The 27,424-nt window shown below is 48.7% G+C and overlaps 1 protein-coding gene across 2 annotated transcripts in view; it reads left to right on the plus strand.

The window, feature by feature from the left end:
* Positions 1–27,424, plus strand: part of MTFR2 (mitochondrial fission regulator 2) — a 104,062-nt gene that overhangs the window by 32,341 nt on the left and 44,297 nt on the right. For both annotated transcript variants that reach the window (XR_003941606.1, XM_030198442.1), the window contains exons 2-3: positions 3,824–3,969; positions 7,816–7,917. Coding sequence is in view for 1 of the 2 variants with exons in the window: in XM_030198442.1 (XP_030054302.1) it covers positions 3,895–3,969; positions 7,816–7,917 (177 nt within the window). In the remaining variant the exon portion in view is untranslated. The remainder of the gene's footprint in view (positions 1–3,823; positions 3,970–7,815; positions 7,918–27,424) is intronic.

The following is a 27,424-nucleotide window of genomic DNA, read 5'->3' on the forward strand; positions in this document are numbered from 1 at the left end:
AGGAGTAAGTTGCAGTAATCAAGGCGAGAGGTAATGAGAGCGTGGACGAGAGTTCTGGTGGTATGCTCAGAGAGGAAAGGGCGAATTTTGCTGATGTTGAAGAGGAAGAAGCGACAGGTCTTGGCAGTCTGTTGGATATGCGCAGAGAAGGAGAGGGAGGAGTCGAAGATGACTCCGAGGTTGCGGGCAGATGGGACGGGGAGGATGAGGGTGTTATCAACAGAGATAGAGAGTGGAGGAAGAGGAGAGGTGGGTTTAGGAGGAAAGACAAGGAGCTCGGTCTTGGACATGTTCAGCTTCAGGTGGCGGTTGGACATCCATGCCGCAATGTCGGATAAACAGGCCGATACCTTGGCCTGGGTCTCCGCGGTGATGTCAGGTGTGGAGAGGTATAGCTGGGTGTCATCAGCATAAAGATGATACTGAAAACCATGAGACGAGATCAGCGAGCCCAGGGAAGAGGTGTAGATTGAGAAGAGAAGGGGTCCAAGGACAGATCCCTGGGGAACTCCAACGGATAGTGGGATGGGAGTGGAGGAAGATCCATGGGAGTGTACCCTGAAGGTGCGGTGGGAGAGATAAGAGGAGAACCAGGAGAGGACAGGGCCTTGGAACCCAAAAGAGGACAGCGTGGCAAGAAGTAAATCATGATTGACAGGCGGAAAGATCGAGGAGGATGAGGATGGAGTAGTGACCTCTGGATTTGGCCAGGAGCAGGTCATTGCAAACTTTAGAGAGTGCCGTTTCAGTCGAGTGCAGGGGGCGAAAACCGGATTGAAGTGGATCGAGGATGGCATGAGAGGAGAGAAAATCAAGGCAGCGGCTATGAACGGCACGCTCAAGTCATTTGGAAAGGAAGGGTAAAAGAGAGATGGGGCGGTAGTTGGAGGGGCAGGTAGGGTCAAGTGAAGGTTTTTTTAGGAGAGGTGTGACAACGGCGTGCTTGAAGGCGTCAGGGACAGTTGCAGTGGAGAGAGAGGTTGAGGATGCGACAGATGGCGGGGGTGACAGTATGGGAGATGGTGTTGAGTAGGTTGGTGGGGATGGGATCAGAGGAACAGGTGGTGCATTTCGAGGAGGAAAGACAGTTGGACTGTTCTTTCTTGGCCACAGCAACATGAAGATAATGGGGCTTTGCTAGAAGTAGGAGCTCTCCTCCCTCAAACCAACCCACCACCTCTCAATTCCTTTAGTGGGCATATCTCAGAAAATTCCAGGAAGGGTTGATGGGGGAAGTGGGGACATACCGAGAATAGCAGTGTATGCTTACAATCTACTCCCGTGCTTTCTGATTACAAAGGCACAGTGGAGCACAGGATGTGAGTAGCATACTCATCATGTCCTTGCATTGCTGGCCTGTCACTGTTCATAGTATTTTTCCCCAGAAATGAGAGAAACCTGGAGAGATGAGAAGAAGAATCCAAGAAAAAAGAGGGGAGGGAAAGAAAGAGAAATTCAAGGGCAGATGAGATGAAGAGGACCCTGGTAGATGGAGGAAGAAACAAACAAGCTTAAACGGAGAAATGGAGAGGTTCATGGTGGGGGGGTGGGCAGAAAGAGATACAGTGGTGGAAATAAGTATTTGGTCCCTTGCTGATTTTGTAAGTTTGCCCACTGACAAAGACATGAGCAGCCCATAATTGAAGGGTAGGTTATTGGTAACAGTGAGAGATAGCACATCACAAATTAAATCCGGAAAATCACATTGTGGAAAGTATATGAATTTATTTGCATTCTGCAGAAGGAAATAAGTATTTGATCCCCCACCAACCAGTAAGAGATCTGGCCCCTACAGACCAGGTAGATGCTCCAAATCAACTCGTTACCTGCATGACAGACAGCTGTCGGCAATGGTCACCTGTATGAAAGACACCTGTCCACAGACTCAGTGAATCAGTCAGACTCTAACCTCTACAAAATGGCCAAGAGCAAGGAGCTGTCTAAGGATGTCAGGGACAAGATCATACACCTGCACAAGGCTGGAATGGGCTACAAAACCATCAGTAAGACGCTGGGCGAGAAGGAGACAACTGTTGGTGCCATAGTAAGAAAATGGAAGAAGTACAAAATGACTGTCAATCGACAAAGATCTGGGGCTCCACGCAAAATCTCACCTCGTGGGGTATCCTTGATCATGAGGAAGGTTAGAAATCAGCCTACAACTACAAGGGGGGAACTTGTCAATGATCTCAAGGCAGCTGGGACCACTGTCACCACGAAAACCATTGGTAACACATTACGACATAACGGATTGCAATCCTGCAGTGCCCGCAAGGTCCCCCTGCTCCGGAAGGCACATGTGACGGCCCGTCTGAAGTTTGCCAGTGAACACCTGGATGATGCCGAGAGTGATTGGGAGAAGGTGCTGTGGTCAGATGAGACAAAAATTGAGCTCTTTGGCATGAACTCAACTCGCCGTGTTTGGAGGAAGAGAAATGCTGCCTATGACCCAAAGAACACCGTCCCCACTGTCAAGCATGGAGGTGGAAATGTTATGTTTTGGGGGTGTTTCTCTGCTAAGGGCACAGGACTACTTCACCGCATCAATGGGAGAATGGATGGGGCCATGTACCGTACAATTCTGAGTGACAACCTCCTTCCCTCCGCCAGGGCCTTAAAAATGGGTCGTGGCTGGGTCTTCCAGCACGACAATGACCCAAAACATACAGCCAAGGCAACAAAGGAGTGGCTCAGGAAGAAGCACATTAGGGTCATGGAGTGGCCTAGCCAGTCACCAGACCTTAATCCCATTGAAAACTTATGGAGGGAGCTGAAGCTGCGAGTTGCCAAGCGACAGCCCAGAACTCTTAATGATTTAGAGATGATCTGCAAAGAGGAGTGGACCAAAATTCCTCCTGACATGTGTGCAAACCTCATCATCAACTACAGAAGACGTCTGACCGCTGTGCTTGCCAACAAGGGTTTTGCCACCAAGTATTAGGTCTTGTTTGCCAGAGGGATTAAATACTTATTTCCCTCTGCAGAATGCAAATAAATTCATATACTTTCCACAATGTGATTTTCCGGATTTAATTTGTGATGTGCTATCTCTCACTGTTACTAATAACCTACCCTTCAATTATGGGCTGCTCATGTCTTTGTCAGTGGGCAAACTTACAAAATCAGCAAGGGATCAAATACTTATTTCCACCACTGTACGTGGAGACAAAAGACAGGCCGAGGCAGGAGAGAGCAAAAAGAAAGATGAGAATAAGAGGGTGGAGAGCATTTGAAAATTAGGATTCACAAAACCATCTACACTCCTGTGTTGAAAATCCTAGATCTTTGAATTCCGTTGAATTCTTATAGCCAGATAGAACACAGGTCAGTTGGGTATCTTGTTCTTGTTTAAGAAGGACAGAGGTTGTGTGATTTAAAGATAGGGCATCTGCTCACCCTTTATATAATGCTTAAAAGAACTGCTGAGCTTGTTTACTTGTTCAATTCTGACTCGCTGAATGATCACTGGTACTGGGAAAATTTTTATCACTGACCCACGTTTATTCTTACACAGAATGTACTTTAAATTGGGGGACGGGTGGGGGGGATGCCCACGCCTTTCTTCACCAAAAGGGAAGATGACTCTTGAAGGGTGGATGTCAGTCTCCACTGTGGCATTAAGGGAATGATCTTTGGCTTGCAGCAGCACAATAAATTACCAAGGTAATTGTTTCTTACAAACCAGAATTGCGAGAGAAAAACAACATATTGTGCTGGTCTCTTTTTACACTCACATTTTTACTGATGTAGATTTAGCAAGTGTTACAATATTGTTATTTTACACTGAGGAAAACTGATTGTAAAATTGATTTTCTTATTGCAGTTGTATATGTTTCCTGAGCTGCACCAGAATAAATGTGGAGAAACTAATGTTACTGGTATTTGAGCCCCAGCATGGCAATGCGAATGTTGCTGGTGTATGATTTTGTAAAGGAGCTGTTAGAATACTTCGGTATACCAGCAAACAGGGTAAGGATCATCACTAACCTGTTCTCAGAGGCGACTTTTGTCTGTGCTGTGTTTACAGAAACATGGTTGGAAAGATGTGCTCTATGGACTATGCAATTTCAAAAGATGTTTTTGGGTTTTTTTTTTACCTCCAAGCCCCCCCAGAAAGACCCCTAGACATTATTGTACTTTAGCAAGTGTTCTTCCAGTGTTTTATTTTAGGGACACACCATTAAAACCTATGGTCAGCTGAGTAGCATGTAGCCCCTGTGCCAGGAGCAAACTCACTAGAGGGGTAAAAGCAGTGTCCTCTCATCTAACTGGGGAGGCACAGATGTAGTGTAAGATTCACACCAGACTTAATTATACAAGCGAGAGCTTCTTCATAGTCCCATCCCATGTGAATTTAGCTCCCCCAGACCCCTGCAGTCCTTCCAACATAAAAGGATCTGAAGAGCTAAATTTTATGAGGGAGAAGGAAAGTGGGAAGCAGTAAGTCCAGTGGAACACCTGTGTATCGGCTCCTTACTTTTATTACATATCAATATGATGGAGAGCTTATTCCAAATTACTTGTCAATCTGTGGACCCAAATCTCTGTTCCACTTGTACATCAGGACTTTGCTGGTCTTGAGATCAGAGTTTCCAACCCTCAGATAAGAACAGATTTTAGTAATAGCATGTGATATGGGAGTCTTATATGTGAGCACCTTCCACATAATGTTCCTAAGATGTAAATTACCCAACTGACCACCCTAAGAACATAAGAATAACCATACTGGGTCAGACTAATGGTCTATTTAGCCCAATTTCCTGCTTCCAACAGTGGCCAATCCAGGTCACAAGTACCTGACAGAAACACAATTAGTAGCAACATTCCATGCTACCAATCCTGGGGCAAGCAGTGGCTTCCTTCATGTCCATCTCAATAACAAGTCTATGGACCTTTCCTTCAGGACTGTATCCAAAACTTTTTTAAACCCAGATACACTAACCGGCAGCAAATTTGAGAGCTTAACTATTCTTTGAGTGAAAAAATATTTCCTCCTGTGTTTGTTAAAAGTATTACCATGTAATTTCATTGAGCGTCCCCTGGTCTTGTACTTTTTGAAAGAATGAAAAATCAATTCGTTTACACTACTTAGGATTTTGTAGGCCTGAATCATACCCCCCTCAGCCGTCTCTTTTCCAAGCTGAAGAGTGCTAACCTCTTTACCCTTTCCTCATATAAGGGAAATGGGACTTGATATACTGCCTTTCTGAGGTTTTTTGCAACTACATTCAAAGCGGTTTACATATATTCAGGTACTTATTTTGTACCAGGGGCAATAGCGGGTTAAGTGACTTGCCCAGAGTCACAAGGAGCTCCAGTGGGAATTGAACTCAGTTCCCCAGGATCAAAGTCCACTGCACTAACCACTAGGAGCTCTATCTCCTACATCATTTTGGTCGCTCTTTGAACCTTTTATAATTCTGCTGTATCTTTTTTTTGAGATACGGCAACCAGAATTGAATGCAATACTCAAGGTCAGTCACACCATGGAGCGATACAGAGGCATTATAATATTCTTGGACTTATTTTGCATCCCTTTCCTAATAATTCCTAGAATCCTGTTTGCTTTTTTGGCCGCTTCCACATACTGGGCAGAAGATTTCAGTATGTTGTCTACAATGACACTTAGATCTTTTTCTTGGGTGCTGACTCCTAAGGTGGACCCTAGCATCAGGTAACTAGGATTCTGATTATTCTTACCAATGTGCATCACTTTGCATTTGTCCACATTAAATTTCAACTGCCATTTGGATGCCCAGTCTTCCAGTTTCCTAAGGTCCTCCTACAGTTTTTCACAATCCGCATGCGTTTTGACAACTTTGACTAGTTTTGTCATCTGCAAATTCAGAGCAGCATCAACTTGCCATTTTCCACATATAAGTGCCATCAGCAATTTTGCAGCCTCCATGTTTAACTGCTGACACACATGTAGCCAGTCCCATTTTGCAAACCTATATGTCTAACTGAGGCCACAATTTATTTAATATATATATATTTTTCTTTTAAGTAGAAATAAATGGGAAGATTAAGGAGAACTAATCTCTTAGGGGCCATTTTACAAAAGCTTAGCGTGCAGTAAATGCTGTGCATCCTATTTTATATCTATGGGCCACATAGCACACGCTAATGCTCATTATCACATGCTAAGTTTTAGTAAAAGGGCCCCTTAATCCCTTGTTTAAAGCCCTGGTTAAAATGTGCACCTTTAAAAAAAAAATCTATACTTGCCTCCAAGCTGGTACAAAACCCGTTGGGAAAATATTTTTAACATAGACGTATTCTCTGTGTAAGATGGAGAATACACATGTAGGTTTTTGGCCTACCCAGGCTATGTGTTTCTGAAATCTCTGCATCCAAGTGATTTTCATGTGTAGATACAATGCAGTCTCAATTTTTCCAATCTTTGCTAATCTGACCATCCGGCAGTCATTGTCTTTCTGTTTTCCAGTGTAGCACAGGGGGAAGTTTCACACCTAAGACTCTGTTTCAGACCCAGGACCCTGCCATTATAGCAAAACAGCACCGTTGTGACCTGGGACCCTGCTTTTACAGCCTTTGTTTATGCATTGTTTGAGAGGTTACTATTGTTTATTGTATTATCCAACTTTTCACTTGTCCGACAATGAGTCGGTCCCGTTTACGTCGGATAATTGAGATTTTACTGTAGCAGCTTTCTGAAATCATTTAAATGTGTGTGTGATCTACATATGTAAATTCTACCTACATGTGGAGGTGCTTTTCCAATAGAGTACTTTGCGTTTCTACTAGAACCTTCCAGTCTTACTGCTATAAGCTCACTGTTCTTCGATTTGGTGAGGCCTGAGGAACCCTGCCAGTCCCTTTGCTCCTGCCTCCAATTATTTCTGCTCATATCTGTCCCTTAGCAGGAAAGTTATCCATGTAAGTTCTGCTCATGTACCAATGAAAAAGAATACAGACACGTTGGTGGATGCAAAAGGCATTCCTAGAGTAGTTTACTGGAAATAATTCCTTAAGATCCTTATTGAATAAAGTTCATGGAGTGAGTTCATTTCAGGGAGCACATTGGACTCTTATGGGGATTTAGGCTAACTTTGGTTTCCCTGTTTCCTTATTCTCAAAATGTAGTGTGTATAGGGAATATAAATAAAATATGATACCTGTTTGGAAGTCCATTGATTTTCTGAGAAAAGAGGCATGAACAAACTATACAGGTTGATGGTAATGTTCATGCTACACACATTTACATTGTGAATGAAAAAGGCCCAGAAGTCAGAACGCATGTGGATAATCCTCATACTCCTCAAACTGCCTATTCCCATGCCTTATGACTTTCCCACAATAGCAGCAGTTTGACTAAGGTTTGGGCGATTTTCTTTCCAACCAGGGCCAACAGCGGGTTCTGTCCCCAGGCTGATGAAACTGGTGACAGCAGCGGGGCTTTCTCTCTTGGCTGACAGTGTCTTTTGGCAGGTTTGAATAAGTGGTGGCAGTAGTGCCACTCTCTCTCCTGAGCCAGATCAGCGGCCGCATTTTCCTTGTGTTGGCAGTACTGGTGCTCTCTTCTCATCCAGCGTATCATCTTTTGCTGGGTGTTGGAGTGTCATGGCAACTTCTGCTGGCCTTAATGCTCTGTCAGTCTCTAAGCCTCAAATTTTAGAATTTTTCCATCCCTTGTAACTGAATAGTTGACAGATAACGATGTCTTTGCCTACCCAATCACATGTATCTGCTAAGGTGCCTAAATCTCCCTTCTTCATTCTTACCACCCTCCTCTGCCTTGCTAGATATTTTAAATTTCTGAGTCTAAATGTTAACCATTTTGTTTTTTGTTAGATATTGACACAATTGCAGGAAAGGTATACCATCAGCCACAGCATTGTCTACACAATTAGGACCCAGCTTTCTTCAATCCGTTTCTCATGGACACCCTTCCAGGTACATTTTTTGCTTTTCCTGATAACAATCTCCAAATCATGGGCAGTGCTAGAAGTGAGCAGGGAGAAAAATGTGGCATGAGGGAAAGATCCATGAACCAGAAGATTTGTGCAGCAACAGAAGAGGCAGAGATGCCTTTTTGTCCCCGAGTTCCTCCTGCACCTCTGGAAAGATATAAACTGTTCAGAAAATTTCATTTGCTAGATTATAAATAATGCCTGCCTGGATTACTTTTATCATGCTGCTTAGTGACCTGTTTTAATTTCTCTATTTTGCAATGTTGATATCAACCCTTCTTCCTAGGTTATGAGACACAATTAATTGTATCTCATTAAAAAAAAGTGGGGAAAGTGTGCAGAGCATGGCTTACGCATACACATAGCAAAGAGATTGGAAAGAACTCCGTATCTGTGACTGTGAGAGGCAGTTTGAAAGAAGCAATTCCCTAAATGCTGTGTTTCTATGCTGTAGAAGCTAGAACTGTTTCTCCCATACAAATGTATATATTGGACATTTTGGGGGTTTTTTTTTTTTTTTTTGAGGGGAAGAGGGAGGGGACTTTAGTTCTCCAGATTTCCCTGGTCCATTTTCAGACCACTGGCTTTTCATCCACTCTGAATTTGGTCCCTTTCAATTAAATTCTTGAAGAATTATTTTGCCTCCCAGACAGACAGATGAACAGATATTTTTGACTTCTGTATAATTTCTTTGTAAAATCTGTTGAGTTGGAAAGAATGAAAATGAAAACTGGGAAGAAGCAACGAGTCTTCACTAATTCAAGAGATAGAGGAATGAATCAGAGAGATACAGAGGACAACTTTGTAACAGAGTACATATGTTGGGGCTCTGCTGTGTATGTGTGTATGTATCTATGTCTGGGAGAGGCAGTTTGAAAGAAGCAGTTCTCTAAATGCTGTGTTTCAGGCTATCAGTGGCTGTACTATAAAGGAAAGAGAAGGGCCTAACCTGTCTTTTTATAAAATAGCCTGACTGAAAGCTCCCAAGCCAAGTTATTTCTGCTCCAAGGCAATAGTAAATGTGTGCCAGTAAAAATCAATGCTTAAGCATGGTTATTTTAAAATACATACATAGGTGCTGATCTCGCCCCGCTCCACCCATTTTCTGCCCTGAAAATACTTATGCATATATCATATACACTGATTTTTGTTTTCTGAGTGATTTTTTTTACATGAATATGTAAAAACACTGTTCTACGCTATCTCAAGTTGCTTGTAAAAATTGCCACAATAGAGGACAGTCGTATATGCAGCCGAGTTTTCATTCATATAAATTAGTTGCTATCCCTCAGAGCAGCTAAAAGTCCGTGCATTATTCCACTATGTGCATACTTCAGCTGTATTCAGAGGCACTCTAGGGAGTGTATTTAAATTGAGAGAGGAAAATAACATGCATAGTTTGCATTTTCAAGTCTATGGGGTATGTATTTTTATTCAGAAAGTGCCCTTCCATATCATCATGCTGATCAATCCATAGACTGGTGGGTTGTGTCCATCTACCAGCAGGTGGAGATAGAGAGCAATCCTTTTGCCTCCCTATATGTGGTCATGTGCTGCCGGAAACTCCTCAGTATGTTCTCTATCTCAGCAGGTGGTGGTCACACACAGCAGCAGCTCTGGCTAGGCCTCCAAGCCTAATTTTTAGGTTTTGTTGAGTGCCTGGGGTTGAGGGCTCTTCTTGAGCAAGTGCAAACCTGGTGGCGCCAGGTCCCTCCTTTTCTCCCCCCTCCCGCTGGCTCCGTTAAAAAAAAAAAAAAAATTTTGGACGTCCTTAAAGGCGTTTATTTCGACGTTTATTTAAACGTTTATTGCAGCTACTCACTGGGACACCAGGTCGTTACAGCTCGGAGCGAGAAGCAGGTAATTTTTACCTTTTTTATAGCGGGCAGGGGGTTCCCCGATTGATCTCCACGTGGCCTATGGCGTCGGAGGGCGAGGGCGCGAAGAATCGCTCCCCGGACCGCGTGTGCGCTCCTAGCGGGGATGCGGGGGTATTAAAGTCTGATTCGCCCTTGTTGGGTGTCAGTTCGGAGGCCGGTCAGTGTCCCGGGTCTTCCTCCGGTGCGGCGGTTTTTCCCGCCATAAACGCCCATCCCCCGCTGCTCGCCTCCGCCATCTTGGCCGGCCACTCTGCTCGGACGGCTTCTTCTTGGGCCGCCCTTGAGCTGGGAGACGTTCATGCCATGGCCGCCCTTGATTTGGGCGACGGCAAAAAAGCGGCTAAAGTTAAGCGCCGTTCTTCCCGCGCGGCTCCTTCGCGGAGTGTCGCGCCGGACGCCATCTTGGATGCGCAGCATGTTTCTCCCCCGCTCTTACGAGTGCCGGTTGAGGGTGCGTCTAGGGCTGTGGCCCAGGCTGCTGAAGTGCACAGTCTGGGGGGTTTCTCCCCGGAGTTTATTTTGCTGCTGCATCAGGCCTTCCTTATGCAGAACGCTGCTCCTTCTCCCTTGTCCGATAAAGGGGTTGAGGCCCCCGGAAGTAAACGCCCTCGGGTGGATTCCCAGGCCTTAGAGGACGCTGTTTCCTCTGATGTAGATGAGGGCAGCGTATCTGAGTTCTCCCAACGGTCCTTTGGGGATTCCTTGGAGGAGACGGATTCCCGCTCGGATGGAGCGGATGACCCCTCTGCAGCACGGATCTTTCGCTCAGAGGATTTGCCCAACCTGTTAATGCAGGCCATGAGCATTTTAAAGATTTCCTCTCCGGAGGGCGTCTCTCCCTCAGCCCCTGTTGGCTCCGCCATTATGCTGGGGACGAAGCGCCCGCCTAGAACCTTCCACGTGCATGATGCCATGCACACCTTAATTTCGGCTCAATGGGATGTCCCGGAAGCGAGCCTCAAAGTGGCTAGGGCTATGTCCCGCCTCTATCCTTTGCCTGAAAGTGAACGTGAGGCCTTTCTTTGGCCTACCGTGGATTCTTTAATCACTGCGGTGACTAAGAAAACGGCGTTGCCGGTGGAAGGTGGCACGGCCCTAAAGGACGCCCAAGACAGAAGATTGGAGGCGGCCTTAAGGTCGTCCTTCGAGGCGGCTGCCTTAAGTTTGCAGGCCTCAGTTTGTGGCTCCTACGTGGCCAGGGCGTGCCTGACGATTGTGCAGCAGGCTTCCCCCTCGGATCCTTCCTTGAGGGCTGATTGACCGGCCCTGGAATCGGGCTTGGCTTATTTGGCAGACTTGCTGTATGATGTCTTGAGAGCCTCGGCTAAAGGTATGGCTCAGACAGTCTCTGCGCGGCGGTGGCTTTGGCTGAAACATTGGTCTGCGGACCACGCCTCTAAGTCCCGCCTGGCTAAGTTGCCTTTTAAAGGCAAGCTGCTCTTTGGGGTCGAGCTGGACAAAATTGTGACCGATCTCGGCACGTCTAAGGGCAATAGGTTACCAGAGGTCAGGGCTCGGGCCAGTGCTCGCCCCGGTATCTCCAGAGGACGGTTTCAGGAAGCCCGTCGGTACCGCCCGGGCAAGTCGGGCTCCTCTGCCCCCTCTTCCTTCAAGAGGAACTTCTCCCCCAAGCAGCATTCCTTTCGCAGAGACCGCCGTCCCGGAGGTGCGCCCTCCGGTCCTCCCCCAGGGTCTCGTACCCAATGACGGGGTCCTGGTCCATGGCCCAGTGCAAATTGGAGGACGCCTGTCCTCGTTTCTGGGCGAGTGGACCAGGGTAACTTCAGACGCTTGGGTGCTGGAAGTCATCAGAGACGGTTACAAGCTAGAGTTCTGCCGACCCTTAAGAGACGGGTTTGTACTCTCTCCCTGCAAGTCTCCGGTCAAAGCTGTGGCAGTGCAGCAGACCTTGGACAATCTGATCCGCCTGGGTGCGGTCGTTCCGGTGCCAGAAAATCAGCTTGGCAAGGGACGTTACTCCATTTACTTTGTGGTACCAAAGAAAGGAGGTTATGTATGGCCTATCCTCGACCTCAAAGGGGTCAATCGGGCCTTGAAAGTTCGGCACTTTCGCATGGAGACCCTCCACTCTGTTATAGCGGCAGTGAAGGCAGGGGAGTTCCTGGCATCCGTGGACATCAAGGAAGCGTACTTGCATATTCCCATCTGGCCTCCTCATCAACGCTTTCTGCGTTTTGCAGTCCTGGGCCGACACTTCCAGTTCAGAGCCCTCCCGTTCGGGTTGGCTACTGCTCCGCGGACCTTCTCCAAAGTAATGGTGGTCATTGCGGCCTTCCTGAGAAAGGAAGGAGTACAAGTCCATCCTTATCTGGACGACTGGTTGATCCGAGCCCCCTCTTATGCAGAGTGCGGCAAAGCTGTGGACCGGGTGATTGCTCTTTTGAGCTCCCTGGGGTGGATCATCAACTGGGAGAAAAGTCAGCTGCGCCCGACTCAGTCCCTGGAGTATCTGGGAGTTCGATTCGACACCCAATTAGGCAGAGTGTTCCTGCCGGACAATCGGATTGTCAAACTTAAGGCTCAGGTGGACCAGTTCCTAGTAGCCTCTCCGCTCCGGGCTTGGGACTATGTGCATCTGTTGGGCTCTATGACGGCCACGATGGAAGTAGTGCCCTGGGCCAGGGCTCATATGAGACCACTACAACACTCTCTGCTGCAGCGCTGGACTCTGGTGTCGGAGGATTATGCTGTGCGCCTTCCCTTGGACCCAGCAGTGCGCAAGGCGCTGAGCTGGTGGCTGCAGACAGACAAGTTGTCTGCAGGGATGCCTCTTGTGACCCCGGAGTGGATTGTCGTCACGACGGACGCGTCTTTGACGGGCTGGGGAGCCCACTGCTTGGGAAGGACAGCGCAGGGGCTCTGGTCTCCTGCAGAGGCAAAGTGGTCTATCAACCTCCTGGAACTCAGAGCCATTCGGTTGGCGCTTTTGGAGTTCCTCCCGGTCCTGGCGTTGAAACCAGTACGGGTCCTGTCGGACAATGCCACGGCTGTGGCCTATGTCAACCGCCAGGGAGGTACCAAGAGCGCCCCTCTAACCAAGGAGGCCATGAATCTATGCCAGTGGGCGGAAGCGAACCTGGAACAGCTGTCAGCGGCCCACATTGCTGGAGTCATGAATGTCAAGGCGGACTTTCTCAGTCGCCATACCTTGGATCCCGGAGAGTGGCAGCTATCTGCTCAGGCGTTCTTGGACATCACGAAGCGCTGGGGCCAGCCGAGCCTAGATCTGATGGCGTCATCGGCCAATTGCCAAGTGCCGCGCTTTTTCATCAGAGGACGGGACCCTCGATCCCTGGGAGTAGATGCTCTTCTCCAACAGTGGCCGACACAGGAGCTTCTCTATGTGTTCCCGCCCTGGCTCATGTTGGGCAGGGTGCTAGACCGGGTGGCAAAGCATCCGGGCCGGATAATCCTGGTGGGTCCGGACTGGCCCAGACGTCCCCGGTATGCGGACTTGATCAGGCTCTCAGTGGACGATCCTCTGCGGCTGCCAGTGGAGCAGGGCCTGTTGCATCAGGGTCCCGTGGTGATGGAGGATCCCTCCCCCTTTGGTCTTACGGCCTGGCTATTGAGCGGCAGCGTCTGAGAAAGAAGGGCTTCTCAGACAAGGTCATCGCCACTATGCTAAGAGCGAGGAAGCGCTCTACTTCTACTGCTTACGCCAGGGTTTGGCGTACCTTTGCAGCATGGTGTGAAGCAGGCTCACTTTCTCCCTTCACTGCTCCAATTTCTTCAGTGTTGGCGTTCCTGCAAGAAGGTCTGGAGAAAGGCCTGTCGCTCAGTTCCCTTAAAGTCCAGGTAGCGGCTCTGGCTTGCTTCAGGGGCCGCATGAAGGGTGCTTCCCTGGCTTCACAGCCAGATGTGGTGCGCATTCTCAAGGGAGTTAATCACCTGCGCCCTCCTCTGCACTCAGTGGTGCCTACGTGGAATCTCAACCTGGTGCTAAGAGCCTTGCAGAAGCCGCCTTTTGAACCCTTGTCAAGGGCATCTCTGAAAGACCTGACGTTGAAAGCAGTCTTTTTGGTGGCTATCACTTCAGCCAGAAGAGTTTCCGAGCTCTAGGCACTCTCATGTCGAGAGCCCTTTCTGCAGTTCACTGAGGCAGGAGTGTCTATTCGCACAGTGCCTTCCTTCCTGCCCAAGGTTGTTTCTCGCTTCCATGTGAATCAGCAGCTCTGTCTCCCTTCCTTTCGTAGGGAGGACTACCCAGAGGAATACTCTGCTCTCAAATATCTGGATGTGAGACGAGTCATTATCAGATATTTGGAAGTGACCAATGATTTCCGGAAGTCGGATCATCTGTTTGTCCTGTTTGCAGGTCCTCGTAAGGGTCTGCAGGCTGCTAAGCCTACAGTGGCAAGATGGGTCAAGGAAGCCATTGCAGCGGCTTATGTGGTCGCGGGGAAGGTGCCGCCTATCCAGCTGAAGGCTCACTCCACTAGAGCTCAGGCGGCCTCGATGGCAGAGGCCGGGTCCGTCTCCTTGGAGGAGATTTGCAAGGTGGCAACTTGGGCATCGGCCCATACCTTCTCCACGCATTACCGCTTGACTGTGGCTGCTCGAGCGGAGGCCCGGTTTGGAGCTTCAGTGTTGCGGTCAGGGATTTCTATGTCCCGCCCTGGGTGAGTACTGCTTCGGTACATCCCACCAGTCTATGGATTGATCAGCATGATGATATGGAAGGTAAAATTATGTATCATACCTGATAATTTTCTTTCCATTAATCATAGCTGATCAATCCATAGCCCCTCCCAGATATCTGTATTGTTTATATTCTGGTTGCATTTCAGGTTCAAGTTTAGTCTTCAGTTCCTGTTCAGGAGGACTTCGTGTTCAAGTTTTTTCAATTGGATTCTTCAGGAGTTGAGACGATTTTGTGTTACAGTGAGCTGCTGCATTCCTCTCCCCTCTGTTTTACGGGGCTGGATTGAGACTTAAATTCTGCCGGCGCTCCCTCCCGCTTCGTGCGGCTGTAGGGCAGCTTTGTACCCCTCCCGCTTCGGCGGTGTTAGGGTCAGTCAGCTCCTCCCGCGGTTGCAGGATAAGGCAGATCCCCCCCCGCATCGGCGGGTGTGGTGTCCCTCCCCCGCTCCGCGGGGATGAGCTGGACAGATTCCCCTCCCCTGTTTCGGCGGTGGTGAGCTGGGCAGAGTGTCCCTTTGTGGGTGTAATTCTCTAAGTGCTGAGTCCTGCGGATGGAGCTTGGATATCGACATACTGAGGAGTTTCCGGCAGCACATGACCACATATAGGGAGGCAAAAGGATTGCTCTCTATCTCCACCTGCTGGTAGATGGACACAACCCACCAGTCTATGGATTGATCAGCTATGATTAATGGAAAGAAAATTATCAGGTATGATACATAATTTTACCTTTCTTTTCATCCTGCCACAGCAGTCCAGACAGATTGGTTCTGTTCCTTTCTGACTAGCAGATACTGATTTCAACCAGTGAAATCACTGGTATAAGAGCTGGTACTGTCTTGTAGACCTCAGTATACCACCAGCAGATGGTGAAGGCAGGGCTGATATAGTAGGCATGACTCGCTGGGGCACAGTCCATTGCCTGCATCTGGCAAGGTTCACACAATATATATTCATATTACTGCTATAATCAATCAGCATGTATTCAAATGACAAGGTATCTTCAAACCATCAGAGGCGGTACTCCGCTATCAAACTTTCATGTGGTAGTAATTCCCACCTGTCTCGTCATCGGTCATGGTATAGAACACCTTACAAACAGTTTTTTAGTTAATTTTTATGTAACATTTGTTAATAACTGCTTAATGTTTATTAATCAGGAAACGTCTGTACTTATCTTCAAAAAAATTCAAAGGGGGTACTTCAAAACCCTTTAAATCTTACGAGGCTATGTACTGGGGCTGCATACCGACACTTGTTTCGCTTCGGCTTTATCAAGGTATTCCCTTAGAAGAAAGAAGGAAAACTGTTGAAAATCAGAATCATCATAATCCTATATAATAATTTGCACCTCCAACATTCTACGTCTGGATGCCTAGGTTCATAACATCTATTCCCACTCATTGCCCCGCCCTCGCGTCAAAACGTAATGACATCAGAGGGCGGAACAATGAGGGGGAAGGGAAACAATGAGGCAAGATGATGTCAGGAGGAGAGAATCGCGGGACATCGAGGGGAGGTAGGGGAGGGCAGGGAAGAGGAGAATTGATGGACACAGTAACATAGTAGATGACGGCAGAAAAAGACCTGCATGGTTCATCCAGTCTGCCCAACAAGATAAATTCATATGTGTATACCTTACCTTGATTTGTACCTGTCTTTTTCAGGGCACAGACCGTATAAGTCTGCCCTGCAGGATTCCCCGCCTCCCTCCCATCACCGCCTCCCATCACTTTGCATTTCTTTGCATTGAATTTTAATTGTCAAACCTTAGACCATTCTTCTAGCTTCCTCAGATCCTTTTTCATGCTTTCCACTCCCTCCCGGGTGTCCACTCTGTTGCAAATCTTGGTATCATCCGCAAATAGGCAAACTACCTTCTAACCCTTCGGCAATGTCACTCACAAATATATTGAACAGAATCGGCCCCAGCACCGATCCCTGAGACACTCCACTACTCACCTTTCCTCCTCCGAGCGAACTCCATTTACCACCACCCTCTGTCGTCTGTCCGTCAACCAGTTCCTAATCCAGTTCACCACTTCGGGACCTATCTTCAGCCCATCGAGTTTATGTCAAAAGCTTTGCTAAAATCTAAGTAGATTACGTCTATAGCATGTCGATGATTCAATTCTCCAGTTACCCAATCAAAGAATTCAATGAGATTCGTTTGGCACAATTTCCCTCTGGTAAAACCATGTTCCATATCATCATGCTGATCAATCCATAGACTGGTGGGTTGTGTCCATCTACCAGCAGGTGGAGATAGAGAGCAATCCTTTTGCCTCTTTATATGTGGTCATGTGCTGCCGGAAACTCCTCAGTATGTTCTCTATCTCAGCAGGTGGTGGTCACACACAGCAGCAGTTCTGGCTAGGTCTCCAAGCCTAATTCTTAGGTTTTGTTGAGTACCTGGGGTTGAGGGCTCTTTTTGAGCAAGTGCAAACCTGGTGGTGCCAGGTCCCTCCTTTTCTCCCCCCTCCCGCTGGCTCCGTAAAAAAAAAAAAAAGTGTGGACGACCTTTAAGGGCATTTATTTCAACGTTTATATCAGCGTTTATTGCAGCTACTCACTGGGACACCAGTTCGTTACAGCTCGGAGCAGGAAGCAGGTAATTTTTACCTTTTGTAACGGGCAGGGGGTTCCCCGATCGGTCTCCACGTGGCTTATGGCGTCAGAGGGCGAGGGCGCGAAGAATTGCTCCCCGGACCGCGCGGGGATGCAGGGGTTTCAAAGCCTGAATCGCCTTTTTTGGGCGTCCGTTTGGAGTCCGGTCAGTGTCCCGGTTCTTCCTCCGGTGCGGCGGTTTTTCCCGCCATAAGCGCCCATCTCCCGCTGCTCGTCCCCTCCGTTTTGGCCGGCCACTCTGCTCGGACGGCTTCTTCTTGGGCCGCCCTCGAGGTGGGAGACGTTAATGCTATGGTGGCCCTTGATTTGGGCGACGGCAAGAAAGCGGCAAAACTTAAGCGCCGTTCTTCCTGCGCGGCTCCTTCTCGGAGTTTCGCGCCGGACGCCATTTTGGATGCGCAGCATGTTTATCCCCCGCTCTTGCGAGCGCCGGTTGAGGGTGCATCTAGGGCCGTGGCCCAGGCTGCAGAAGTGCACAGTCTGGGGGGTTTCTCTCCTGAGTTCATTTTGCTGCTGCATCAGGCTTTTCTTATGCAAAACGCTGCCCCTGCTCCCCTGTCTGATAAAGGGGTTGAGGCCTCCGGAAGCAAACGCCCTCGGGTGGATTTCCAGGCCCTAGAGGACGCTGTTTCCTCTGATGTAGATGAGGGCAGCGTATCTGAGTTCTCCCAACGGTCCTTTGGGGATTCCTTGGAGGAGACGGATTCCCGCTCGGATCGAGCGGATGACCCCTCTGCAGCGCGGATCTTTCACTCAGAGGATTTGCCCAACCTGTTAATGCAGGCCATGAGCATTTTGAAGATTTCCTCTCCGGAGGACGTCTCTCCCTCAGCCTCTGCTGGCTCTGCCATTATGCTGGGGACGAAGCGCCCGCCTAGAACCTTCCACGTGCATGAAGCCATGCACACCTTGATTTCGGCTCAATGGAATTTCCCAGAAGCGAGCCTTAAAGTGGCTAGGGCTATGTCCCGCCTCTATCCTCTGCCTGAAGGTGAACGGGAGGCCTTTCTTTGGCCTACCGTGGATTCTGTAATCACTGCGGTGACTAAGAAAATGGCGTTGCCAGTGGAAGGTGGCACGGCCCTAAAGGACGCCCAAGACAGAAGATTGGAGGCGGCTTTAAAGTCGTCCTTCGAGGCGGCTGCTTTAAGTTTGCAGGCCTCAGTTTGCGGCTCCTATGTGGCCAGGGCGTGCCTGACTATTGTGCAGCGGGCTTCCCCCTCGGATCCTTCCTTGAGGGCTGATTGACCGGCCCTGGAATTGGGCTTGGCCTACTTGGCAGACTTGGTGTATGATGTCTTGAGAGCCTCGGCTAAAGGTATGGCTCAGACAGTCTCTGCACGGTGCTGGCTTTGGCTGAAGCATTGGTCTGCTGACCACGCCTCTAAGTCTCGCCTGGCTAAGTTGCCTTTTAAAGGCAAGCTGCTCTTTGGGGTCGAGCTGGACAAGATTGTGACCGATCTCGGTATGTCTAAGGGCAAGAGGTTACCGGAGGTCAGGGCTCGGGCCAGTGGTGCCCGCCCCGGTTCCTCCAAAGGACGGTTTCAGGAAGCCCATCGGTATCGCCCGGGCAAGTCGGGCTCCTCTGCCTCCTTTTCCTTCAAAAGGAACTTCTCCCCCAAGCAGCATTCCTTTCGCAGAGACCGCCGTCCCGGAGGTGCGTCCTCCGGTCCTCCCCCAGGGTCTCGTACCCAATGACGGGGCCCTGGTCCATGGCCCAGAGCAGATTGGAGGATGCCTATCCTCGTTTCTGGGCGAGTGGACCATGGTAACTTCAGACGCTTGGGTGCTCGAAGTCATCAGAGACGGCTACAAGCTAGAGTTCTGCCGACCCTTAAGAGACGGGTTTGTGCACTCTCCCTGCAAGTCTCCGGTCAAAGCTGTGGCAGTGCAGCAGACTTTGGACAATCTGATCCACCTGGGTGCGGTCGTTCCGGTGCCAGAAGATCAGCTTGGCAAAGGACGTTACTCCATTTACTTTGTGGTACCAAAGAAAGGAAGTTCTGTGCAGCCTATCCTCGACCTCAAAGGGGTCAATCGGGCCTTGAAAGTTCGACACTTCCAAATGTAGACTCTCCGCTCTGTTATAGTGGCAGTGAAGGCAGGGGAGTTCCTGACATCCTTGGACATCAAGGAAGCTTACTTGCATATTCCAATCTGACCTCCTCATCAACGCTTTCTGCGTTTTGCGGTCCTGGGCTGACACTTCCAGTTCAGAGCCCTCCCGTTCGGGTTGGCTACTGCTCCGCGGACCTTCTCCAAAGTAATGGTGGTCATCGCGGCCTTCCTACACAAGGAAGGAGTTCATGTCCATCCTTATCTGGACGACTGGTTGATCCGAGCCCCCTCTTATGCAGAGTGCGGCAGAGCTTCAGACCAGGTGATTGCTCTTTTGAGCTCCCTGGGGTGGATCATCAACTGGGAGAAAAGCCAGCTGCGCCCGACTCAGTCCCTGGAGTATCTGGGAGTTCGTTTCGACACCGAAGTGGGCAGAGTGTTCCTGCCAGACAATCGGATTGTCAAGCTTCAGGCTCAGGTGGACCAGTTCCTAGTAGCCTCTCCTCTTCGGGCTTGGGACTTTGTGCAGCTGTTGGGCTCTATGACGGCCACGATGGAAGTAGTGCCCTAGGCCAGGGCCCATATGAGACCTCTACAGCACTCTCTGCTGCAGCGATGGACTCCAGTGTCGGAGGATAACGCTGTGCGCCTTCCCTTGGATCCAGCGGTGCGCAAGGCGCTGAGCTGGTGGCTGAGGCCAGACAAGCTGTCCGCAGGAATGCCTCTTTTGACCCCGGAGTGGGTTGTCGTCACGACGGACGCCTCTTTGACGGGCTGGGGAGCCCACTGCTGGGGAAGGACAGCGCAGGGGCTCTGGTCTCCTGTAGAGGCAAAGTGGTCTATGAACCTCCTGGAACTCAGAGCCATTCGGTTGGCGCTTTTGGAGTTTCTCCCGGTACTGGCGCTGAAGCCAGTATGGGTCGTGTCGGACAATGCCACGGCGGTGGCCTATGTCAATCGCCAGGGAGGTACCAAGAGCGCCCCTCTAGCCAAGGAGGCCATGAATTTATGCCAGTGGGCGGAAGCGAACCTGGAACAGCTGTCGGCGGCCCACATTGCGGGAGTCATGAATGTCAAGGCAGACTTTCTCAGTCGCCATACCTTGGATCCCGGAGAGTGGCAGCTATCGGCTCAGGCGTTCTTGGACATCACGAAGTGCTGGGGCCAGCCGAGCCTAGATCTGATGGCGTCTTTGGCCAATTGCCAAGTGCCGCACTTTTTCAGCAGAGGACGGGACCCTTGAGCTCTGGGAGTAGATGCTCTCCTCCAACAGTGGCCGACACAGGAACTTCTCTATGTGTTCCTGCCCTGGCCCATGTTGGGCAGGGTGCTAGACCGGGTGGCAAGGCATCCGGGCCGGATAATCCTGGTGGGTCCGGACTGGCCCAGACGTCCCTGGTATGCGGACTTGATCAGGATCTCAGTGGACGTCCCTCTGCGGCTGCCAGCGGAGCGGGGCCTGTTGCATCAGGGTCCCGTGGTGATGGAGGATCCCTGCCCCTTTGGTCTTACGGCCTGGCTATTGAGCGGCAGCGTCTGAGGAAGAAGGGCTTCTCAGACAAGGTCATCACCACTATGCTGAGAGAGAGGAAGCGCTCTACTTCTACTGCTTACGCCAGGGTTTGGCGTACCTTTGCATCGTGGTGTGAGGCAGGCTCTCTTTCTCCCTTCACTGCTCCAATTTCTTCAGTGTTGGCGTTCCTGCAAGAAGGTCTGGAGAAAGGCCTTTCGCTCAGTTCCCTTAAAGTCCAAGTAGTGGCTCTGGCTTGCTTCAGGGGTCGCCTGAAGGGTGCGTCCCTGGCCTCGCAGCCAGATGTGGTGCGCTTTCTCAAGGGAGTTAATCACCTACGCCCTCCTATGCACTCGGTGGTGCCTGCGTGGAATCTCAATCTAGTGCTAAGAGCCTTGCAGAAGCCGCCTTTTGAACCCTTGTCGAGGGCATCTCTGAAAGACCTGACGTTGAAAGCGGTCTTTTTGGTGGCTATCACTTCAGCCAGACGAGTTTCCGAGCTCCAGGCGCTATCATGTCGAGAGCTCTTCCTGCAGTTCACTGAGGCAGAAGTGTCTATTCGCACAGTGCCTTCCTTCCTGCCCAAGATTGTTTCTCGTTTCCATGTGAATCAGCAGCTCTGTCTACCCTCCTTTCGTAGGGAGGACTACCAAGAGGAGTACTCTGTTCTCAAATATCTAGATGTGAGACGAGTCATCATCAGATACTTGGAAGTGACCAATGATTTCCGGAAGTTGGATCATCTGTTTGTGCTGTTCGCAGGTCCTCGTAAGGGTCTGCAGGCATCCAAGCCTACAGTGGCACAATGTGTCAAGGAAACCATTGCAGCGGCTTATGTGGCCGCAGGGAAGGTGCCACCTATCCGGCTGAAGGCTCACTCCACTAGAGCACAGGCGGCCTCGATGGCAGAGGCCGGGTCCGTCTCCTTGAAAGATATTTGTAGGGCGGCAACTTGGGCTTCGCCTCATACCTTCTCCAGTCATTACTGCTTGACTGTGGCTGCTCGGGCGGAGGCCCGGTTTGGAGCTTCAGTGTTGCGGTCAGGGATTTCTATGTCCCGCCCTGGGTGAGTACTGCTTCGGTACATCCCACCAGTCTATGCATTGATCAGCATGATGATATGGAAGGTAAAATTATGTATCATACCTGATAATTTTCTTTCCATTAATCATAGCTGATCAATCCATAGCCTCTCCCAGATATCTGTACTGTTTATATTCTGGTTGCATTTCAGGTTCAAGTTTAGTCTTCAGTTCCTGTTCAGGAGGACTTCGTGTTCAAGTTTTTTCAATTGGATTCTTCAGGAGTTGAGACGATTTTGTGTTACAGTGAGCTGCTGCATTCCTCTCCCCTCCGTTTTACGGGGCTGGATTGAGACCTAAATTCTGCCGGCGCTCCCTCCCGCTTCGTGCGGCTGTAGGGCAGCTTTGTACCCCTCCCGCTTCGGCGGTGTTAGGGTCAGTCAGCTCCTCCCGCGGTTGCGGTTGCAGGATAAGCCAGATTCCCCCCGCATCGGCGGGTGTGGTGTCCCTCCCCCGCTCCGCGGGGATGAGCTGGACGGATTTCCCTCCCCCACTTGTGTGGGGATGAGCTGGGTTGATTCCCCTCCCCCGTTTCGGCGGTGGTGAGCTGGGCAGAGTGTCCCTTTGTGGGTGTAATTCTCTAAGTGCTGAGTCCTGCGGATGGAGCTTTGATATCGACATACTGAGGAGTTTCCGGCAGCACATGACCACATATAGGGAGGCAAAAGGATTGCTATCTCCACCTGCTGGTAGATGGACACAACCCACCAGTCTATGGATTGATCAGCTATGATTAATGGAAAGAAAATTATCAGGTATCCATAATTTTACCTTGTCTCGGATCTTGCAACTTATTGGCTTCCAGGAAATTCACTATCCTTTCATCAGCATCGCTTCCATTACTTTTCCAATAACCGAAGTGAGGCTTACCGGCCTGTAGTTTCCAGCTTCTTCCCTATCACCATTTTTGTGAAGAGGGACCACATCCGCCGTTGTTCAATCCCTCGGAACCTCTCCCATCTCCAAGGATTTATTAAACAAATCTTTAAGAGGACCCGCCAGAACCTCTCTGAGCTCCCTCAATATTCTGGGGTGGATCCCGTCTGGTCCCATGGCTTTGTCCACCTTTAGCTTTCCAAGTTGTTGATACACACTCTCTTCCGTGAACGGTGCTCTATCCACTCCATTTTCAGGTGTACTTTTGCCAGTCCCTCGTGGTCCTTCTCCAGGATTTTCTTCAGTGAAAACAGAACAAAGGTATCTATTTAGCAAATTAGCTTTTACTTTATCATTATCTACATAGCGTTTCGCTGTATCTTTTAGTCTCACAATTCCCTTTTTAGTCATTCTCCTTTCACTAATATACCTGAAGAAATTTTTGTCACACTACTTACCTTTCTAGCCATTTGTTCTTCCGCTTGCGCTTTCGCGAGACGTACCTCTCTCTTGGCTTCTTTCAGTTTCATCTGGTATTCCTCCCCGTGTTCCTCTTCTTGAGATTTTCTATATTTCTGGAATGCCAACTCTTTAGCCTTTATTTTCTCAGCCACTTGCTTGGAGAACCATATCGGTTTCCTTTTTCTCTTGCTTTTATTTACTCTCCTTACATAAAGGTCTGTGGCCCTATTTATTACTTCTTTCAGCCTGGACCACTGTCCTTCCACTTCTTGTAAGTCCTCCCAGCCCATCAGCTCCTTCCTCAGGTATTCCCCCATTTTACTAAAGTCAGCACGCTTGAAATCCAGGACTTTGAGTTTAGAGTGGCTGCCCTCCACTTCTGCTATCATATCAAACCAAACCGTTTGATGGTCGCTGCTTCCCAGGTGTGCACCCACTCGGACATTTGACACACTATCCCCATTTGTAAGCACCAGATCCAGCGTCGCTCCCTCCCTCGTGGGTTCCGTTACAATTTGTCTGAGCAGAGCTCTTTGGAAAGCATCCACGATCTCTCTACTTCTTTCCGATTTCGCAGACAGAACCTTCCAATCTACATCCAGCAGATTGAAATCTCCCATTAACAGTACCTCTTTTTTCTTTCCTAATTTTTTAATATCTGCGATCAGATCTTTATCTAGTTCCTCTGTGTCGGGGGTCTGTAGACAACACCCATGTGGACAGAGGTTCTATCATCTCTTTTTAAGGTGATCCATATCGCTTCTTCCTTTCCCCAGGTCCCTGTCATTTCAGTCGCCATGATATCATTCCTCACATACAGAGCTACTCCTCCACCTTTACGACCCTCTCTATTCTTCCTAAATAGATTATAGCCTGGTATGTTTGCATCCCATTCATGGGAACCATTGAGCCACGTCTCCGTGATTGCAACAACATCTAAGTCTGCCTCCAACATCAGGGCTTGAAGGTCATGAACTTTATTGCTTAGACTACGAGCATTTGTGGCCATTGCTTTCCATCTATATTTCCTGGTATGTGTTTTAACATTAGTGATTTGGGGGTGTCTTTTCACTTTGGATGGAATGGGAGGACAGTCATAGGCGCCCAGTATAAGAGGCCCAACCGTGACCTTCCCCTGGCTGCTGCCCCCCCCCCCCCCCCAAACGCAGGGCTGCCTGGCGCAGCAGGGCTGCAGCCAGGCAGCTCTCGGATGGTCCCTCCGCTCTTTCCTGCCCTCAGCTCCCCGATCGACAGCCCTCCTCTCCGTTCTTACCCCCCCCCCCCCACCTTGCATGTGTTTAATCCTTTTACATTCAGGCGCAGCGATGGCAGTGAAGAGGACAGCACAGCCAGCTCGCCTCCAGCTTCTCCCTTCCCTCATACAGTGTCCCGCCTTCTGCGATGATGCATTTCCTGTTTCTGCGAGGTCGGGACACTGTGTGAGGGAAGGGAGAAGCTGTGTTGTCCTCTTCACTGCCGTCGCTGCACCTGAAAGTAAAAGGGTTAAACGCACGTGGGGGGGGGAAGGAACGGAGAGGAGGGCTGTCAGGGAGCTGAGGGAGGGCAGGGAGAATCGCTGGACATGGATGAGAGGGCAGGGGGAGAGGAGAGATGGCTGGAATTGGAGAGGAGGGCAGGGGAGAAGAGATCGCTGGACAGGAGGGGAGGGCAGGGGGAAAGAAGAGATTGCTGGACAGGACAGCAGGGGAGAGAGGAGAATTGCTGGACATGGATGGATGGAGGGGAAAGGGGAGAGAGCAAATTTGCTGGATATGAATAGATGGAGGAGAAGGCAGAGTAGAATGGAGGGTTGCTGGACATGGATGGATGGAGGGGAGGGCAGGGGAGAGAGGAAATTTGCTGGATATGGGTGGATGGAGGAGAGGGCAGGGGAGAGAGGAGAATTGCTGAACATGGATGGATGAATGTAGGGGGCAGGGGAGAGAGGAAATTTGCAGGATATGGGTGGATGGAGGAGAGGGCAGGGGAGGATGGAGAGTTGCTGGACATGGATGGATGGAGGGGAGGGAAGTCAGGAAGGAGATGCACATGGATGGAGGGAAGAGGGGAGAAATGCTGGACATGGATGGAGTCTGCGTACTCTTTATCTTTTAAAAAATACTATAAATAAAAATCACAAAAAAAGATTAAAACAAAAAAAACATAGATAAAACAATCCGTATCTCATACCCCTGGAGCATATTACTCATTATACACCCTTCCCAATTATTACTTATCATGACAGAACATTTCTCCTAACAGTTCCCTTAAAAACATAACCTTGCTAGCGCCCGTTTCATTTGTGTGAGAAACGGGCCTTTTTTACTAGTATTTAATACAGATCATAATAGTTCACTACCTTTATGTCTCAAAAATGAGAACTGAGCTTTTCACCTCTTCTGCCAAGATGGCCACAACGTCTAACTCACGATTTTTTATAGCTAGGGTCACATGGCATCACCAACCAATCACAGGAGCTTGACATCCATTCAATTTCTTCATTCAGCCCGTTGGATTCAACTGAATTCTCAGTTATAAAGAACAGAATTGGATTTTTAAACAATTCAGTTGAACCCAGCAGGCTGAATAAAGAAATTGAATGGATGTCTTTAATCTGACAAGCTCCTGCAATGTTTCCTCAGTTGTATGCTGCATGCGCGGCAAACAACCAGTCCTCCTCTGTCTTGCACCTAAAAATGGAATCCTGATTGGCCGGACATGGTGTGTCCAACTTATACAGATAAGTTACTCCCAGCTCAGCCATGTGATAAAACACTGAAGTATGGAGGACCATCCAACATTAAAAGTAAGCACTTCCCTCTTGTGTCCCCCCCCCCCCCCCCACACTTATATTTTTCTTTATGGGGGGGGTGCAGTCCTCATGCTGTGGATTGGTGTATGCTGAGTGAGTGTATCTATGTTGTTGCTTTTTTTATTTATTTATTTTTTTGTAGCAAGTATAATGCTTGGTTGTCAGATTTCTACTGAAGGTCCATCTAAGCATTTTCATATAGATGGGTTATGGGTGTTAGATGGTCTGTTGGGGAGATCTAGATTGGGATGTTTATGGATTTTTTTTGTTGTTGGACGGTTACAAGAGCAAGGACCCTCTAACATTTGTTGCTGTGAGTCTGGGGTTTAGATTTGTATAGATTGGGGTTTGGGTTTATTTTTATCTCTTCACATTTGAACTTGCACTTTTATTTGCTGCTGTTGTTCATCTGCGCAGCTGTTAATTTTGTGGTGGCACCTCTTGCATACTGTTTTTTTGCTATTTTTTTATGCTATGGTGCATGTTCTCCAATAAAAACGCATAAATCTACAGTAGATAAGGTGGTAATGTTTTAACTTTTGTTTCTTGAGTTGGGACTGCGATTGAGAACTTAGTTCATGGTTGGTTGAACGCTTAGTTTTATTTCTGACACCCTGGATGGTTTCTGTAGATATTATTTTTGCACTTAATATGTTTGCCAACCTATATGTAGTGCATTGCTTAATACTCCTTTGTTTTTTTTTGCTATTTAATTTTCTAATCAGCCATGATATGTTGAGCTCATGTACAGAGCTCATGTTGTTGGTGTGGGAAGCCATCTAAACCTTTTTAAGACTTTTTTTTTTTTAATTGCCATTTGTTTTTTTTGGCTTGCTTAGAACTTTAAATATATATAAGCAGGTATGGTAACGTGATGATGTTCTACTCCACACAACACTATCATTAGTTTTTATGTGGCCCAGGCCCCAGGTTAAAAACAAAAAAACAGCAACAACAAATAAAAAACAAAACTTACAAAATGCTGCAAAAAGCTGTGATCCAACAAAACTAAAATGGAACCTTTTTCCTTGAATCAGGAGTAGTATTTGCTTGATAAACCTGATACAGGCCAAAACATTTTATTTTAGTTTTGTGGACCACACCATTTTACTGCATGGCCATGGTGGGGAGGGGGGAAACTATAAACTAAAAAACCCCACAACTTGTGTTATAAATTTTATATATCTACATGAAAAACAACAAAGTACTTGGTATAAGGGTGTGGGGTGGGGGGGGGGAAGGATAAATATTCTACTGTTAACCAGAAATTTGTCCTGTTACGCCATATTGTATGTTCCACAGATCAATTTTCAAAAGTGTTTAGCCACCTAACTATGGTGTCCTTTTACCAAGCTGCGGGAAAAAGGGCCCTGCGCTAGTGGCGGGGGCTGTTTTTCCTGTGCACCAGGGCCCTTTTTACTTCAGCTGGTAAAAAGACTCCAGGCACGCATGGCCATGCGACGGGGAGCCTTTACCGCCACCCTTTGAAGTGACGATAAGGGCTTCCTCACTAACCC

This window comes from Microcaecilia unicolor, chromosome 3 (assembly GCF_901765095.1).
Source record: "Microcaecilia unicolor chromosome 3, aMicUni1.1, whole genome shotgun sequence".
Classification (NCBI taxonomy): Eukaryota; Metazoa; Chordata; class Amphibia; order Gymnophiona; family Siphonopidae; genus Microcaecilia; species Microcaecilia unicolor.